Here is a 20,364-nt window from a genome sequence, read left to right as displayed (position 1 = left end):
AGTACAAATTGCCAGGTCGTTGGGGGTTGTAGGTAGAATTAGTTGTTGGATTGATGGGGTGTGATTGTTGGGAATTGCTGTTACAGGGCTAGTCCGCTCCCTTTTCAAATCAGTTTCAATAAAAGTTTTTCGAGGGAAGACTGCAATGCTAGTTTTGCTGTTTACTGCAAGCAGAGATGTAGGTCTAGGAAGGGACTAGATAGGCGATCTGATGTTTAGGTGTCGGATATGTACCCAGATGCATTCATCATTGGTTCGTCACTTGAAGAAATTTCGATGTCAGCAGGTGAGGCGAGTATACATTCTGGAGTCGTATTTGGCGAAAGACGGTTTTTGGTACGCTTGTTTAGCCGTTCATAACTGTCGGTTTTGGTGGCTTTCTTCTTCGTGCCTGTTTTCTTGACGTGCGATTCGGGCTGATTGGTGCTTGGAGAATTGGTGTCATCGTGTCCGGTATCAAGCCCGTTTGATGCGTCGGACTTGGTAGTTTTGTTTCCAATGTTACCAGCTTTTTTGGGGACATAAATTTCACGGATCATAGCGATTTCTTTGTCCTTCCTTGTTAACTCCGACTCCAAAGAGTGGATCTTGTCAACAAGGTCCTTGATAGTGCCGTGTTCCTTTACTGTGTTCAACCGTTCCTGCGGTGTGAGCTTCAACGTGGCTTCGAGCCGCTCGATGCGGGCGTCTTTGGCTTTAATTTCGGAGAGTAGAGCCTCGATCTTATCATCCTTGCTTTTAACTTCCTTCAGGACGTTATCGAGTTTCGCCGAGAGCTCAGTAAAACGCCGATCGTTGCTAGCTGCTACGGTAGATGCCATTGATTTGGGTCCGTATCTTAGGTCATATTGCCGTTTTGCTGCTGGATAGGAGACACCTAAGTTAACCCGTAGGTGCTGGATCTCATTCTCTTTAACGTAGATGGGACACTTGCGGCTTGAGAGAGGGTGGTTGTCGGTATTACACCGTTTGCAGAACGGGGCGAGGATGCAGGGATTTTCAAAATCGTTCTTATGCTTGCCAGAGCAATTACCGCATGTAGGGTTGTTCTGATGCTGACAACGGGCTCGCGTGTGTCCGAAATCCCAACAGCAATAACACAACATTGGTGTGGGATAGAACGGACGGGTACGGCATCGGATCCATCCAATATAGATGTCCTCGGGGATGACGGTGCCTTGGATTGTCAGTATGATGGTTGGGGTGTGGATTCGTTGTCCTCCGTCGCGCCTTGTAATTCTCCGCACTTCTTTAACACCTTGGTCTTTCAGCTCTTCAACCAGCTCCTCATCAGAGTAGGCACAAGTGTCACTGCAGCTGATAACGCATTTCGAAACGTTTAGCACCGGATGTTCCACAATCGTAATCGGAAAGCCATCAGCTAGTGTTGACATTTTCTTCAGCTTCTCAACGTGATTTTTGTTCCGTATTTTCAGCACGTACGTGCTTCCTCCTTTTTCCGGGTAGGCTCCGTCTATCTTCACTCCCAGATAACTTTCCACAGATTTTCGAAGGAGGAAAGGAGCTTGAGGAAGATTCCCCGAGACAGCTTGCATTCTCATCATCACCAATTGACCGTGATGGCCTTGAGGGTCTCCCCATTCAGGAAACAGAGGGCCTGCAAATTCCCCATCACGACAGTTGGACGGACCCGTGTCCCCTAGGGGAAAGGGGTCTAGCCCCGACGGCATGTCGGGGGACCAACAGAACGCTTTAGTTTTAATTAACCACTGTGGAGATATTTTCTACAGACACGATGGAAACAAACCGCACAGCACGAGATGCCACTCACTAGGCGGTTGTTCGTCTGAGCAAGAACAAAGGCAAATAACTTCTTTTGTTCGATGCTATCAACAACGCTGTATGATGGATGTTGATCACAGACCGGAGATACTTAGGCACTAAATCTCGCACTTTTGGCCACTTATTGGTCGGCTTTCTTTGGTGGATGGCAATGCACTCCTGAGCCTGCCAAATTCGGCGGCGTAGTTAAATTGGGAGAGTAAACTGTTAGCTGCAACGGTCGCAGCGAAGTTAGATACGCGGGAGCGATAGTATAAACGCGTCTGTTCGCGATGACATGAACTGTCGAAACTGTCGAACCTACTTAATTAAATGATAAACGGCAGCAAAAGATTTATGTTTTAGTGAAAGCGTGATTCAATGCGCACATTTTTCTCTCAGAGAGTTTGTAACTTTCACATCATCACTAATCGTAGACCGCGTGAGCATCAGTGTTTACCTTTCAAAATGAAAGTGTAGGTCACAATAAGACAACTGAACATTATATTCCTTCACGTCGATCAAGTGCCTCATACCAATGTAGAGCGCAATACGATCACGCAACGAGATAGAGTAATGATCTATGTAGCTACCTAAAGCCGAGAGCGCAGAAGATAGGGAGCGAGGCCTGATCTCTTTTATGATAAGAAGACCGAATTCCACCAGGATTATATTCATGGTATCGGAAACTAGCCAAAACTATTCTCTCATAACATCTCTAATTGCAAATTACCGCCACCCATGTACCAGATGGAGATGGATACTACCTAAGGGATGGTTCATTAATTACGTAAGACAATTTTGACGGTTTTTAGACCCCCTCCTCCTATAGTAAGATTTGTTGTATGAAAATTAAAAGTAATTTGTATGGTACGTAAGCGTTGACCCGTAACGCGGGTAGATCACCTTTACGTGGTGCGTTTCGGGATAAGATCTACCATAGGGCTGTGCAAATATCGATATGATCGATAATATCGATTTTATCGGGCCTATATTATCGATACGATATCCGATATCTCATGACCCGATATTTTCCGATATCGATAAAACAATTGCCGATCCGATAATCAGAATTATTTTCATTAATTATATTGAAGAAATGAAACTGATTCAATGGAATTCTAGATGTCCTCTGAGAATTGCATGTCGTAATCACAAAATTCAAGAAATGCACTACATAATGCAAAAGTTGTTGTGGAAAATTATCAATTTTGCTTTTACACCCATCTTTTTAAAATTATCGGATATCGGTTCAATACCGATAATTTCAAATCCGATATATCGCCGATACCGATATTGAATCAAAATTTTATCGCCGATACCGATAAATGCATATTGTGCACAACCCTAATCTACCAATTTGAACCCTAGTCTCATCTTGGTTGTCGGGCTAGGGTACTTCATACAACAAAATATGTACCTTCAAATTGCCATTTCCTTGCAATTTCTTCTTCACTTGATTTAATTCTATTATAATCTTGAATGTAAGATTAGATATGAGTTCATCTGATGTAAATATGAAATCATACAGGAGAAGAGTACACATCGCTGGATGCATATCAAAAACTAAGCATAAACCGAATACAAGAAGTACTCATGAATAAACTTACATACGGATAATAAAACATCATAGTTTTACACACTCAATGATATAACTTTATATAAGCATTTCTTATTCATTGCATTGTCTTTGCAATGTTTGTAAAAATTAAATCATACAAAATGCAACACACTGTCATACACGTTAGTCATATTAAACGCCAAATCAATTTATCTGGAGTTGTATTGGCTATAATGAATTGATGATGATGATGATTATTTCGCCACCATCAGCGCAAGGATTACCTATGGCTGCAGAATCATACCGGGATGGAATGATCTACCTGATGGTTTGTTGTAGCAGGGTTAGTTAATATCTTTGCCTATGTTCGTTGGTTTCGTATTTAGATTCATCATCTGTGGGATGACCCAATGTATTTGAGTATACGAATAAAATATAAATATGCAACTTATCCAAGTGTCTTCAACAGACAAGAATTTATGATATTGTATTGGCTATAATGAATTGCATAAAATATATGTGAGGTAAAAAGGTGCAATACGTCCCCCTACGGAAAAAAGGCTCTATTACAATAACGAATGCATTACTTCAATAGTTCTTGCTTTGTGTCAGTGCGTTATTTATTAAGTTGGTCAAGCTCTGCATGCAGCTTTCTCTTGTCACATAGCTTCTTAAAAAAGAACGTGTCCTTACAAGATTATTTTTGTGAATGGTCCAAATCTTGATGTTTCAAAACAACCCGTGCTATATTCCCCTCCCGTAGAAAACAGGTGCACAGCGTTGTAGAAATGTTTCTAAATAGAATTCCACCACCTGCTAAGTTTAAATGAATCCGTTAGCAGACGTCTTCCGGTAAAAGTTTTTGTAATTAGTACAATGATAAAAGCATGGGCTTCATTTCAAATGAGGCTTACTTATCGGACGCCAGATTTTAATCCAAAACACATGATTTTCGTTATTTTTGGAATCTATATTGACTTTTGACTGATCACTTCTCAAAGAACATATATGCACATATGTAATATATGTAATCATATTTACGTGTGAAAAGCTTCAATCCCGTGAAAATGAAGTTGGGGCATATTACATCGAATAACCCTATATAGTCTTCAAATTTGTGCGAATGGAGGGAATTCGTACATTTCACTTTTACATTTTGCTTTTACCGAATAAACGATTTCTGTTATGTTGACCACATTTTTGGCTGAGTAATAACTATAATTTCTAATGTATTATTATCAAATAAGAAACAAATTAATTATTTTAAAGCATGTTAAATCTGTTTCAATCATTGGAGCTAATTGAGTGTTTATGAAATGTACCGATGGCAAATTCACTTGCGCTTGGGTGGCAGTGGCAGTATAGATGGGGTAGAAGATACCTTCAGAATAGCTATATTGTGGGATTCATATTTGTCGACTTTCCGTGTCATTTAACAGTGACTGAACGGAACAGAGGTAGCCAATATGATTAGCGATCTGAAGATCATTGCGTGGAGGCTTGCACCTACTCGTTTTACCTTTATTATTTCTCGTTTGTTTGTTTAAACAAAAATATATAAAGTGTAAAATACTATTATGTACCAAATTGTAGAAAACACCAAACGAACTCGTCTCAAGTTGTATTGCCTACACTGCCTTTTTTGGAATGTACGTATATGGCCTCCACATATCAAGACCAACAATTGAAAAGGCCTCAAATCCAAAATGTAAACAAATCGGTTTTCTGCTGATTTAAGTGTATAAGAGCCTATTCTTACCAAAACATACAATAGTACATTTTTCTCAAAAAGGCCTCATTTCTATATCTGACGGAAACCGAGTTGAGGCCTGTTAAACAAACATCAAAATTGCAATGTAGATTGCGAAAAACGTTCCAAATTCACTAAGTAGATGCAGGTTATACTACGGAACGACTGCTCCTTGTATTATTTTACACAGTGGTTGTCTAAACGGCGACACTATCAAGTTTGCCGTCGGGTTCCGGTAGACTGATGTATTTTGTATCATACTACCTAATAATACCTGTGTCAGCCTGTCTGTACTTCACAACTTATCAACAAAAACACGATTTGGTTTCAATTGCATGAAAAATAACGTTCAATTGCAATATTATTTCAATTGAACCAATATTTCCATACATTTTCTCGTCGACGAACTCGCGTACCACATACATAATGTTCATGGATGACGAAGGGTTCAATCAATCACACATTTATACGACCGCACGAATCTTCTCTTGCTGTAGGGATCTCCATTTACTTCACCACTTAACACTCTTCTACACTTCAAATTTCTTATTTCATCATCAATTTTGAATGATTTTCAAAAGGCCACATCAGAAGATGATGAAAAAAACAAGCCACAACTAGAAGGCCTCAACACATTTTAGAGTAAACAAAGGCGTCAACTCACAGGCCTCATCAGCGTCGGCCGGCGTCTATGGGCACAAATGAAAAGGGCTGCACAGCTTTTGGTGAAATAAAAGCCTCATTTCCTTTGACTCGTTTTTTTAGCAGGATTTTTTGCTAAAATGATAGTAATGAATATTCATAGCTATAAATCAGTTTATCCATCGACTTTCGGGACGATAAAATAACATACAATGATTAAATTCATAATTTAAATTTGATTTATTGTTTGACAAAACAAGATTGCATTTTTCTCATTGTTTACTTTTTGGAGATGAGGCCTTTTGAATTGTTAGTCTTGATATGTCCACATAGAGGGGATCTATGCATTTTATACAATCATTTATTTTCGAATAAGCGTTTACTTTACTGAGTTGAATCTCAGTTATGTGAACTTATTTGTTGGCTGGGACGAGAGGGAAAACCGTTTTGGAGATGGTGGACAGTTTTCCTAAATGTATTAACCCTCTAATACCCAACCCCGCCTTTAGACCTTTTGGAATTTTGTGTATTTTTTCTTACCTTGGAAATCCAAATGATTTTATTTTTGGTTTAAACCTTGGGCAATTAGGAAAGTTTTATACGACTTTTAAAACATTTTTTATTTTTGAAATATTGTATTATTTTATAACCTAAAAATACCTGGGTCTTATTTACCGTGTAATACAACAATTTGTGCATTTTATATTTTCTACAATTAACCTATCACAAAAGAAGAGCCTTGTAGAATTGAAATAATTTCAATTTTACGATAGTTCCACAGAAAACAAAATACGGTCCAGAAAAATAAGAAATTTTATATTTTGAAAAGTACTGCAAAATCTTAAATTTTGATTATTGTCAAACATCAGTACTAAAAAAAGCCTCAAGAAAAAAAAAATAGGGTTGTTCAAAAATAAAAATTTGAAAAATCGAAAACTAAAGTTCATAAATTTGCGAATAAAGATATATGAAACGAAACCAAACATCAAATGTTTGAGCTCACAGATCTAGAGAGCCTGACATCCGTTCGCTTTGATATTTTGATCGTTTTGTTGCATGCTAGTTATAATTAATCGGTTTTGTTCTCTAAACTATGTAGCAAGTACGCCTGATTATTTATTCTAAAATCTTTGTTAAATTTAAGACTGTTAATACTACATGTTATGTAATCATTTTTTTTAATTCCAGGATGGCCACCAATTGTCGATTTTAAAATTCCCGTTCTTTTCCCGGTATATTTTACAAAAATTTCCCGGCTTTAATCCATCCTTTCCAACGACTTCAATTCACTTTTTCTATAAAAAGCACTGCAACATTTTTTTTGAATCGGTTTAAATTTTTTAGTTGCTTTCCATAGTAATTTGAATGTTTATCAATAGTGTCGCTATTGGGACAATAAAATGACTATTAGATTCTTCTAATCTATATAGAATCTTATTCTGAAAACTATGGCATAGTATAGTATTCATCTGAATCGATCGAGCTATCTATTACGGAAAAAAATAGTAATTTAATAAACAGATCCTACTCTTGACACGACAGGGGTTTAATTTGAATGCTATTTTAACCATATTTACCAACAATGTGCCCTTTAAGCCAAACTTCAAATTGTCAAGTTCAAGTTTTAAGATCTAGAGAACCTGAAAACAGTTCGCGTTGAAAATTTGATGGATTGGTTGCATTCTAGCGATGATAAAACGATCAAAATTTCAGCGCGGAGCTCTGTTTGGTTCTCGTTTGGACTCGTGCCCTTGAAATTTCAAGGTTTGGCTTTGGTTTATAATGACCTTAAGTGCATCTTAATGCTGAATTTCAGATAATTTGGGCGACAAAAGCCTCAGCTGCCTAAGTAAATCATCAAGATGCCCAAGTAGTTCTTTACCGATATTGAAATTATTTCAATTCTTAATCCTTTAAATTTTCCACATAAACATAAAGAGCTCTCTAAAGCAAATAATTTCAAGGTATGAATGAAACAAGAACACATATAGAAACACTTACTTGTAACAGCTTAATTAGTATTGGTTATTAAAATCGTAAATGAGTCCTTGTTCAAAACTTTGTCAATTAAATAACTAGTGACATATTAAAAACACTTATAAATGGCTTGTTTTCAAGATTAGTTGTGGTATTCAGAAATTACAAAAGCTAAACTAATCTGCAATAAGGATTTAATCTTTGATTCAAAACGTTGAGTAAACAAAGTTAGAGAAAAGTTCAAAAAATATTAGCTCTGACAGTGCGAAAGCAAGAATTAAAAAAAAAAATATTTCGGAACATTGCTAAGAAAAGAGTGAAACATTTTGAAGAAATATGGTGTAACAATTTCGGATGCCTCATGGCAATATCATTAAACATAACTGCTTTCTATAACTTTTTTTTTGAGATTGGTTTGTGGTCTACAGCTTGAAGATGTTCGTTCAAAACGATTTCCCCGGTGATCTTCTCAAATTCCCGGTTTTTCCCGTCTTATTCCCGCTTTTAACGTTTTTTTTCGGTAAACGAGTGCCTTTAGTTCCCTATGGTCAGCCACCAGGAAAGCGCATGGTTTTGCTAGCCTGTAGAGCGTCATGACGCCACCCAAAAACCGCATGGGTCGCGGACAGTGACCTATATGCCTATGCTGTTGTTTGTTTATTTGGCTTTACATCAATTATCTTGATAAAGCCTCGCCAACAATATTTCGCCAATTCCCTCGGTTCATGGCCGCTTCTCTCCATCCTCGACTGTGACCCACGCTCTCCAGGTCCTGGTGTACCTGGTCAATCCACCTAGCTCGCTGCGCCCCACGCCTTCTTGTTCCGACCGGATTCGTGGCGAACACCATCTTTACAGGGTTGTTGTCCGGCATTCTTGCAACATGCCCTGCCCAGCGTATCCTTCCAGCTTTAGCTACCTTCACGATACTGGGTTCGCCGTAGAGTTGAGCGAGCTCGTGGTTCATCCTTCGCCGCCACACGCCGTTCTCCTGCACGCCGCCGAAGATCGTCCTTAGCACTCGGCGTTCGAAAACCCCAAGAGCTTGCAAGTCCTCCTCGAGCATAGTCCACGCCTCATGCCCATAGAGGACTACCGGTCTTATGAGCGTTTTGTACATCGTGCATTTGGTGCGGGGGTGAATCTTTCTTGACCGCAGTTTCTTCTGGAGCCCATAGTAGGCACGACTTCCGCTGATGATGCGCCTTCGTATTTCCCGACTAACATTGTTGTCAGCCGTCAACAAGGATCCGAGGTAGACGAACTCGTCCACCACCTCGAAGGTATCCCCGTCTATCGTAACACTGCTTCCTAGGCGGGCCCTGTCGCGCTCAGTTCCGCCAACCAGCATGTACTTTGTTTTCGACGCATTCACCATTAGCCCGACTCTTGTTGCTTCGCGTTTCAGGCGGGTGAACAAATCTGCCACCGTTTCAAATTTTCTCCCAATAATATCCATGTCGTCCGCGAAGCAAACAAATTGTCCGGATCTCGTGAAAATCGTGCCTCGACTATTAAGTCCGGCTCTCCGCATGACACCTTCAAGCGCAATATTGAACAACAGGCACGAAAGTCCGTCGCCCTGTCGTAGTCCCCGCCGAGACTCGAACGAACTGGAGTGTTCGCCCGAGATCTTCACGCACACCATCCATCGTTGCTCTGATCAATCTTGTGAGCTTCCCGGGAAAGCTGTTCTCGTCCATGATTTTCCATAGCTCTATGCGGTCGATACTATCGTATGCCGCCTTGAAATCGATGAACAAATGGTGTGTAGGGACCTGGTACTCACGGCATTTCTGGAGGATTTGCCGCACGGAAAAGATCTGGTCCGTTGTCGAGCGGCCGTCGATGAAACCTGCTTGATAACTTCCCACGAACTCGTTTGCTATAGGTGATAGACGACGGAAGAGAATCTGGGATAGCACTTTATAGGCGGCGTTTAGGATGGTGATTGCACGATAATTTTCACACTCCAGTTTGTCGCCCTTTTTGTAGATAGGGCATATAACGCCTTGCTTCCACTCCTCCGGTAGCTGTTCCGTTTCCCAGATTCTGACTATCAGCCGATGCAGACAAGCGGCCAACCTGTCCGGGCCCATCTTGATGAGTTCGGCTCCGATACCATCCTTGCCAGCGGCTTTGTTGTTCTTGAGCTGTTGAATGGCATCCTTAACTTCCCCCATCGTGGGAGCTGGTTGATTTCCGCTGTCCGCTGTGCTGACGTAGCCATCGCCTTCGCTGTCCTGACCTTCTGTGCCTGTGTTCTCTGCGCCATTCAGGTGTTCATCGTAGTGCTGCTTCCACCTTTCGATCACCTCGCGTCCGTCCGTCAAGATGCTCCCATCCTTATCCCGGCACATCTCAGCTCGCGGCACGAAGCATTTGCGGGATGTGTTGAGCTTCTGATAGAACTTCCGCGTTTCTTGAGAACGGTACAGCAACTCCATCTCTTGGCATTCCACCTCTTCCAGGCGGCGCTTTTTGTCCCGGAATAGGCGGGTTTGCTGTTTCCGCTTCAGTCTGTATCGTTCCACGTTTTGCCGCGTACCATGCTGCAGCATTGCAGCCCGCGCTGCATTCTTCTCCTCTAAAACCTCCTGGCACTCCTCGTCGAACCAATCGTTTCTTGAGCTCCGTTCCACATATCCGACAACGCTTTCGGCAGCGTCGTTAATGGCTGCTTTGACTGTCCTCCAGCAGTCCTCAAGAGGGGCCCTATCGAGCTCGCCCTCATCCGGCAACGCTGCCTCAAGATGCTGCGCGTACGCATTGGCGACATCCGGTTGTTTCAGCCGCTCGAGATTGTACCGGGGCGGGCGTCGGTACCGTACATTGTTGATGACGGATAGTTTTGGGCGCAGTTTCACCATCACCAGGTAGTGGTCGGAGTCAATGTTGGCGCCACGATAGGTTCTGACGTTGGTTATGTCGGAGAAGTGCCGTCCATCGATCAAAACGTGGTCGATTTGCGATTCTGTCTGCTGAGGTGATCTCCAGGTGTACCGATACGGGAGGCTGTGCTGGAAATAGGTGCTACGAATGGCCATGTTCTTGGAGGCGGCAAAATCTATCAGTCGTAGGCCGTTCTCGTTCGTCAGCCGGTGGGCGCTGAACTTTCCAATCGTCGGTCTGAACTCCTCCTCCTGGCCAACCTGAGCGTTCAAATCTCCTATGATGATCTTGACGTCGTGGCTTGGGCAGCGGTCGTACTCGCGTTCGAGCTGCGCGTAAAATGCGTCCTTGTCATCATCAGTGCTTCCGGAGTGTGGGCTATGTACGTTGATTATGCTGAAGTTAAAGAATCGGCCTTTGATTCTTAACTTGCACATTCGTTCATTGATCGGCCACCACCCGATCACACGCCTTTGCATATCACCCATCACTATGAAAGCTGTTCCCAGCTCGCGTGTGTTGCCGCAGCTCTGGTAGATGGTATGATTACCTCTAAACGTTCGCACCAATGCTCCTGTCCAGCACACCTCCTGCAGCGCTACGATGTCGAAACCGCGGGTCTTCAGTACATCGGAGAGTATGCGAGTACTTCCAATGAAGTTGAGAGATTTGCAGTTCCACGTACCGAGTTTCCAATCGCTAGTCCATTTTCGTTGTGTGGTCTTTGCCGATTGTTCCGGTCCGTATTCTCTCGTTGACGTTCCTGTGCTGATGTGTTTTTACGGTTGGCTTGCAGGGCCTGACACCAACCCCCTAGATTTCCGGAGGACCATTCCCCCTAAATGTTCGGAGGGCCATAGTGCGCAGTTTAGCTTAGAGTCCTTCTCTGGCACTCGGACGATGATCAGCCGCCCCTGACATGGGGAACAGACGCTGTTGTGAGCCGCTCCTAACGTGGAGTACAGACGCTCCAGGTTTGCAGAAGCAAACCCCCCCTTCCCTGTCAGCATACGACCAAAGTTCCCACCGGGGGTTGGTTACCCGATCTTCCCCAAGGTTACTCGTACCCCGGCCAGTACCACGAGGAGGTAGGGATAGGAGTTGCTGGGCAAGAGGCTAAGGACCGCACAAAGGGGTCTATTTTATTCCTGCAGGTACGCGAGGTACCAATGGTACGCCATGCCCAGCCATTTACCGCGCCTATATGCCTATGCTATTCTTGATCAATCATCATCAACCCATCGCAAAATCGCTAATGTTTGGTGATGTTTTATTCAAAAATGCGAAATCATCACCTCCAACTTAGTTCCAATATCCTCCGTTATATGAATTATGGAGGCGCTTCGATCAAGAAGGAAGTTGTATCAAGGGCCTCCTTAAAAAAATCTGACCCGGGTATTGGGTCTAAAAGGATAGTGAACATTTTAGCTGCACATATTTGCACTTTTTTCATCTAGGCTTTTTTTTCAGCATTTTTAACATTTTTCATCTAATAACAGCTAAAGATTATTTCAGGGGATAATTAAATTTTGCAATACAATTCATATCATCATAACTATATGAGTTCAAATATTTATAATGGTTTTTGGTGTTTTTATCGCTCAAATGGCCTATATTCATATTTAGTAACGAATATATTTTTTTCTACTTTAGTAACTTGTCTACCGCTTGTCTCATGTTTTTTGAAAACAAAACATCAAATTTAAATTATTCATTTTCATTTTCATTTTGCAGCGTTTGGTGGGGCAATGAGAGCGCAAGTCAGTCCAAAGCCGGGGGAAGGGATAGGTAATGGCCGTAATAGTCTATGCGGACCACTTGAACACCATCGGAAATGATAGGAAGGGTTGGGGTAGGGTATAGGAAATTGGAGAAGACTTGACACAGTAATGCGATTAATGCTGCAAAATGTAAATATGCTGAGAGCAATTTAATTTGAGTTTTGGAGTTTGGTTTGATTTATTAAAATTCGAAACCATTGTACAAGTAAGAAAGAATTAGCTGATCGCTCTATAGAAAATTATGACAATATGAGAGTGATGCTAAGAACTGCTGATGGCACGATGCGACGCTTTAGAAGCTTTTGCTAATGATTGAACATTACTAAAAAGAACGCAATTCAATCGATGTACAAGTAAGACAACTTTACAGATATAAAATTATAATTCAATTCACTGATTGGCGGTGCTGATTTATATAAAAATATTTGATATTATTAAAATGAAATGTGTTACTTACTCATGATGTTTATACTTCCCTGACCAGAATTATTCTGTTTTGAGCACCCTTTTCGAAGCTATTCTATCCAGTTATCCATTGACTGCTTACAATTCTGAAATTATTCTTATTGTGCATGCTCATGCATTATATTAGTAATGATCATAATCATGCAACAGATAAGAAGGTGAGAAAGAGAGAATATAGGAACAGTGATTAGTAATGAGTAATTATGTAGTTTTGTTAGAATAATAAACAATTAAACAGCAGTAATGAATAGCTTAAAAAATGACATTACAGCATAGCTGAGCCTTTCGGATCATAAGACCGATGTATAAAATAATTTGTTTCGAAATTGTCCGCGTGGTCTTCTAGTGCTCCTATTAAATAAGAATCAATCATAGACATACATACCGAATGCTCGTCATGACCCTATGACCAACATTTGTATATGTATAGCCTTAGCTGATGTGGCTTTTCTAATAGGTAGTTCTTTCACTCATTGATTGTCTTCAAAACCTTGTCAAGTATAGAAGATTGATTTTATTTCGTTTATTACTACAGTATTAGGTATTATTTTATGTTTTTATCACTATGGATATTATCAAGGCCAGAATTCCCAGTGAGTGAAGAATTTTATAGTACTAGAACACCATAGAAGATCGCTAAACATTACCTAATCATGGAACGGCTTTTTGCTCTATTATTTTAGGTAAATGCTATTGATCTCCCTTTGCTCCTATCCGCAACCCGGTGCACGCGCCCTGTTGGTTTTCGAAAACCTCGTAGAAGATTACAAACCGTCAATGGCATTCCCAATTACTACCCCACATTGCACATTCAAGGGTCTGATTGTGCTCCTAACCCACCCTCAGTCTGTAATCTTCTCGCCAGTTTGAAATTATATTTTCCCGAAGTGAAAGTAATTTTGATGAGTGATAGCGTAGTGCAGCCCAACTGCATAGTACAGTAGTTTAACCAGAATCTTTAGGTCAGAAGATAAAATCTAAATTTTGTAATAAAGAGGTTGCCATTGCTTTGAAATTCACCCAACATCTAATCAAAACTACTAACAACAGCGATCAATTATCAAAATTCATCGCTCCCTGGAAAATATAATTCCAAGCCCAGGGAAAACATCAAATTTAAATTATTAAGGATCAAAAGACACCGGCACGTTAATGCTTCTAGTGGACGATTTGCCCTTTCAAGGAAGCACCACTAGACAACGGACTAGCATGCAATGCCCAGCGGCACAGCCGAAAAACCCTCTTGACGAAAAGTTTTCCGGACTGAAGCGGGAATCGAACCCACACCCCTTGACTACATGCTTGGTAACATTAAGAGCACGGCCACGAAGCCCAAATCCGTCATGGGGCACTGCACTGTTTTGATTTTGCATTGGATTTTAAAGTTTACTGGCCATTTTGTTTTCAAATTTCGTGAAGGGTTGAAAGAGAGAGAAAGATTTTTGTGCAGAGCCCCATTCAATAACAGTGAAACCTCCATGAGTCGATATTGAAGGGACCATCGACTCATGGAAATATCGAGTCATGGAACAGCAATCATCATGTATTAGCAATCATCAAAAATTAAAATAAGTTTTTCCGTTCAAATTTTAAGAAATTTTCATAAAAATCTATCATTGCATTGCAGATATCATTGCAACGATACTTTCATGAGCTTTGCTTCAATTTTGAGCAAAAATCTTATTTTTAAAATTTGTTGGTTGTTTTCCTTTTAAACTCATATTATATATAATATAATATAATGTAATATAGTTATATTAAATATTTGGAATGAAATGGCAAAAATAATGGATTTTGCTAGTTCACAGGTCAATTAAATTTCAAAAAGTAAATTGATGTTTAATTTTAGTTAAAATTCAGAAGAACAATTTTAAAAATATCGTATTGAAAACATTTACAATTATTATAGCTTTTTGGCAATTTAATAAAAAAACATATCTACTTATTTTATTAAAGCCCTGATTCACAAGCATTTTCAAAAATCAATAAATTAATTACGATACACCGGGAAAAGTATCACCGATCCAACAATGAAACACCTCCTACCATATGCAATATGCATCCATAATATTGAATCACAATATTCACCACCCACCTTTTCGGAATCTCCGGCGGCGAAAGATCACTGTCAGGGGTATCTCTTTTGGCCGCTGCTGCGCTGGAAGCAACTACTGGGGCGGCACCGGTTCCACGGGACCCCGTTCCGGAAGAGCTGCCTCCGGTGGCACTGTTACTGTTGTTGGTGGCACTCCCGGAACTATTATTCACTCCGACAGCCGCCGCGGCCGATCCAACTTTTCTCCGTCGCTTGCCGTCTTTTGATACAACCATTTTGATTTTTTCTCTTCTTCCACGGCAGGCAGAAAAAGAATCGCTCGTCAGCAAAAGGCTCCCAAACACTGATTTCCTCGATTGCAAATTACACCTCGAAAACGACACCGATCGGGCAAAATTTCACGTCAATTACATCCACGCCACTTGGGTCACATTTTCACGTTGGTTTTACAGGCTGATTTCAACTATTTACCGCAAAATACGAACTTTTCGTTATACCAAAAATTTTCTTTTTGCTACTTGGCGTAGGGATTTTTTTATTTGCACTACACCACACAAGCGAGAGGCAAGAGCCTATTGCGTTCTCTTTTCCTCCACCCAAGTGCATTTTCCCATCAACAAGCCAAACTGTCATCATCGATCGTCATCACTGGAAGCAGGATGACGCTGCAGTCGCAGGGCTGCTTCACTTCTTCCAGTGATTCACGAGATCATTTCAAAAGTGAGGAATAGACCACCCTGCATTAAATCAAAAAGAGTACAAACAATAATTTTGTAGAATACAGTGGGGATTTGCTCGTTGGGGATGGTACACAAATGATGTCACGCTAAATTTCAACTTTTTCGACCGCCTCCCCCCCCCCCCCCCTTTTGTCACACTTTTTGTATGAGTCTTCCGAAAATTTTGTAAGGCTTGTCACGCTTGGCTCGACCCCCTCCCGCCCCTTGGAGCGTGACGTAATTTGTGCATGACCCCTTGGGGGTCCGCTCGCTACATGGAATGACTCGAAGGTTGGATGTTCGTTGGTTGGAAAATATTGTACGGACACGGTTCTAAACCGCCGTTCCTCAAATCGCCTTCCAAATCGTCGGTCGATGAAATAGAGAGATGTATTCGAAATCGACTGATTCTCTGACATTTTTGTATACACCGTTGCCGTTGGTGCAACACGTACGCGAGATTGCCTTTTCACTACCACGATTTTTGTGTGGTTTGTTTTGATTCCTTTTGATCATTTTTTATGTTGCTTATGCTACGAGCTGGAGGGAAGCATATTTTGAGGGGCGTTTTGATGCATATTTGGAAAATTTTATTTTGGTAAAGTTTTCAATTACTTAAATTTCAATCAAATACTTAGAAATGTGTTCGAAACTGGACTTCAATGTAATGGATATATCTAGAATCGTCTATTCACAGATGTTTCATGTGAATTGTGAGTAACTGTGAGCCACAATCCTATTGAGTTAGAGGATATTCATACCGCCTGAATGTATTGGAGTGCCCCTTGAAATTTACCGCTGATTTCAAACCAGCTGAAGCAATATCCCTTCAAATCCACCTTGCAAGAAAATTCACAATATTCCAACTTAAAAGCACTCAATTAGGCCTATTCACAAGACGTTTCAAATCAGCTGATAGGAAAGCTCTTTGACAGTTATTCTATGATGATGACAGTTCCGTGTTAGCACCGATCCTCCACCGATGTAAACAAATGCATAGACGGACCTGTCACATGAAAAGGGCTATGTCAACAGAGAATGTCAAACTGACTTTGACGTCTGAGTACCGTCGCATTGAAGTCTCTATATTGCAATTTTAGAGATAACTTTCCGTTCTACGGTTGAACAGAAAGCTACCGCAGCAGTCTCATTACTGATTTTCACAAAGCATCATTGATCGGCTGCGATGATACCTACGCTAATGATTGTTGTTTTCGGATATTTTGCAAAGCATTGGACTCTACCAGCATTCTTTGATTAGATGGTTCCGTTCAATGATACAATGGGTGATATGAATAAAAAACATTGAACTTAACTACAGAAAACCAAAATCCACAAAGTTTACTACACTTTTGGTATGAATAAAAAACTTTTCGAACATGTATTACTTACTACTTTCGAACATGAGCGGTGACTGAAGCTGCACGTTAAGAAATTTCCATTCAGAATGCAGAGTTATTCTGCATGTAAAGAACAATCTGTTCAGAGTGACGCTTAAAATTAATACAATCACGCATATGAAGGAAATGCATGGAATCTAATCGATTAAGCGACAATTTGCACACAATCATGAACGTGCTGTAATTTGACAATATTTGCAGTGTAATTTTGCGATTAGTCTGGTATTCTCTTTATGTCTATGATTTTATGATGATGGTACATCAAAGAATTTTCTGGGTGGTTTTCGGTCTTCGCCAACGCCAATTTTTTTTTTTTTTTTTTTTTTTGATATAAGCTTAACAACTATGAGGAGATCTTGAATTTACAGCTATCAAATTAGGAACCACATATTTTCTAGCAACAGTACTGAGATTCTGGTGAGATTGCGGTAGAATTTTGATGCTCCCCGTTTGTGTTCTTAACAGCATGTTGAATTTCGGAAGTTCTAAGTGTTTCTGTGATATTCTCGTTATTTTGGTGGGGTTTCTGTTAAGTATCCTTGGAATTTCTAGAACTTAGAATGTAGAGATTTTTATGGGAATTGTAGTGATTCCATTGGTAGTCGTTAGAATTCAATGAGGATCTCCCCTAAACACCTGGGTTACCTTTGAAATAATTAAAATTATTATCGATTTCACAAAAAATCCCATTTAAAATATTTACCGACAATCAAAAGGTTTATATTAAAGCTTTGCTTTGAAATTCCAACGGAACTGGAAATCCGACATCCCTATCGGAATCCCAAAGTTCCTACAGGAATTCCGGAATTTCAAAGGAAATCTGAGATTCTGAGATGTCAGTATTAACACGTAAAATTCAGAATTACATTATAAATATATGAATTCCTACCAACATCCTAAAATTCCTAGAAAATAACATAATTATCGTAATGCCAGAATTCACACGGATATTACAAATTGCTACTGCCGGTAATCATACCGGAATCTCAGCATTGGCGGGGCGAATGTTTTCGTAACCTCAAAATTCCTAAGCAAAACTCAAAATACCTTCCGAAATATCAAAACTTATATCGTTTTCCCATGATTTTTACTCAAAAGTAAATTATTCCATTCAATTCCGCAATGGGCCGTATGAATAAAATGTAGTAAAGTTGAGTTTACTACATTCTCGGTAGTAATCGCTATATGTGGAACACGAGTGGAACATGTTTGTGACATTTTCCTTTCTACACCTTTCGAACATACTACAAACAACGCATTGCTATGAATAAAGGTAGCATTTACTACAAAGCTACTGGTAGTTAGCTTCAGAGGTTGCTACACATGCTTTGAGATTGCGGAATTGAATGGAATAATTTACTTTTGAGTAAAAATCATGGGAAAACGATATGAGTTTTGATATTTCGGAAGGTATTTTGAGTTTTGCTTAGGAATTCTGAGGTTACGAAAACATTCGCCCCGCCAATGCTGAGATTCTGGTAAGATTACCGGCAGTAGCAATTTGTAATATCCGTGTGAATTCTGGCATTACGATAATCATTTTATTTTCTAGGAATTTTAGAATGTCGGTAGGAATTCAGATATTTATAATGTAATTCTGAATTTTACGTGTAAATTCTAACATCTCAGATTTCCTTTTGAATACAGGAATTCCTGTAGGAATGTCGGATTTTTTATGATAATTCTGGAAGTATAAATACCATTCTAGGAATATTGCGGAAATATTAGGAATCTGGTAAAAACTCTAGAATTGGGGTGGGAATAGGATTCATAATATTAATCTCTTGGAATTCTTTGAGTATCTTTGAGACGGTATTTCTGTAAGAATCTATGATATTGCGGTGGGATTCCTGCGAATTATTGTGTGAATATTTGTAATTCTGAAAATCAATCTTTGTAATTATTGTAAAAAAATTCCATTGATCTCCAGTTCCGTTGGAATTTCAAAGCACAGCTTCAATATAAACGTTTTGAATGTCGGTAAATATTTTATAGATTTCAATGGTATTTTTTGTGAAATCGAAAAGAATTTTAATAATTTCAAAGGGAACCATGGTGTTTTAGGGGAGATCCTCATTGAATTCTAACGACTTCCAATGGAATCACTACAATTCCCATAAAAATTTCGACATTCTAAGTTCTAGAAATTCCAAGGATACTATCAGAAACCCCACCAAAATAACGAGAATATCACAGAAACACTTAGAACTTCCGGAATTCAACATGCTGTTAAGAAAACACACGGGGAGCATCAAAATTCTACCGCAATTTCACCAGAATCTCAGTACTGGTGCTAGAAAATATGTGGTTCTAAATTTGATAGCTGTAATCTCAAGATCTCTTCATAGATGTTAAGCTAGTATTTAAAAAATCATCAATCACTGGCGTTGGCGAAGGCCGAAAACCACCCAGAAAATTCTTTGATGTACCATCATCATAAAATCATAGACATAAAGAGAATACCAGACTAATCGCAAAATTACACTACAAATCTTGTCAAATAATAGCACCTTCATGATTTGTGCAAGTTGTCGTGTAATCGATTAGATTCCATGCATTTTCTTCATATGCATGATTGTATTAATTTTAAGCGTCACTCTGAATAGATCGTTCTTTATGGCCGGTACGCTGATCATAAGTACTGTGCAAAAGGATAGGAAACGAAACGGTCAAGGAATGATTCCGCATCCGAAATTACTTGAGCTGTACGCTGCTGAGAAGTAGAGCTGATTTCATAACATCGGTAACGCCTGCTGTACAAATCAAATGGAGCTGTCACTTTTCCGTACGGAAAAATGTGCCGCTCAATTATTCCGCAAGTAAAAGTGACATTTCGCTCATACTGGATCAGCTGTCAAAATTACTTCGGGAAAAAGGAGAAATTTTACTTGAGCGCTTTACGTTTTAGGTGCATACCACGCATTACGTGCAGAATCACTCTGCACTCTGAATGTAAATTTCTTAACGTGCAGCTTCAATCACTGCTCATGTTCGAAAGTATAGTAAGTACTACATGATCGAAAAGTTTTTTATTCATACCAAAAGTGTAGTAAACTTTGTGGATTTTGTTTTTGAGTAGATGCTACAAGTAGTAAAGTTCAAAGTTTTTTATTCATATCACCCAATGTCTCCATTTGATTCATGTGCAAACCTACATGGATTCTTGCAATGGGGGTTTGCTTATGCATAGTATGTGCGAAATCAATGAGTTAACGCCAATGTTTGTCCTCATTGAAAGAATAATGTCTGCACATACTATTCAGGGTATGCCTAAATGGAATATATTGATCTACCTTATTAAGATGTTTACAATGTTTTCTCATACTTAAAACACATGGT

General features: G+C 39.8%; 1 protein-coding gene across 1 annotated transcript in view; it reads right to left on the bottom strand.

Annotated features, from left to right (window-relative positions):
- LOC5574158 (titin) overlaps positions 1–15,477 on the bottom strand; it is a 30,696-nt gene extending 15,219 nt beyond the window's left edge. Inside the window, exon 1 of the mRNA XM_021842737.1 lies at positions 14,946–15,477. Within this exon, the coding sequence (XP_021698429.1) occupies positions 14,946–15,181 (236 nt within the window). The 5' untranslated portion in view covers positions 15,182–15,477. The remainder of the gene's footprint in view (positions 1–14,945) is intronic.
- Positions 15,478–20,364: the final 4,887 nt, after the last annotated feature.

Source organism: Aedes aegypti, chromosome 2, assembly GCF_002204515.2.
Source record: "Aedes aegypti strain LVP_AGWG chromosome 2, AaegL5.0 Primary Assembly, whole genome shotgun sequence".
Classification (NCBI taxonomy): domain Eukaryota; kingdom Metazoa; phylum Arthropoda; class Insecta; order Diptera; family Culicidae; genus Aedes; species Aedes aegypti.
Note: the sequence above shows the minus strand (reverse complement) of the source record. Positions and strands in the feature narration are given on the sequence as shown.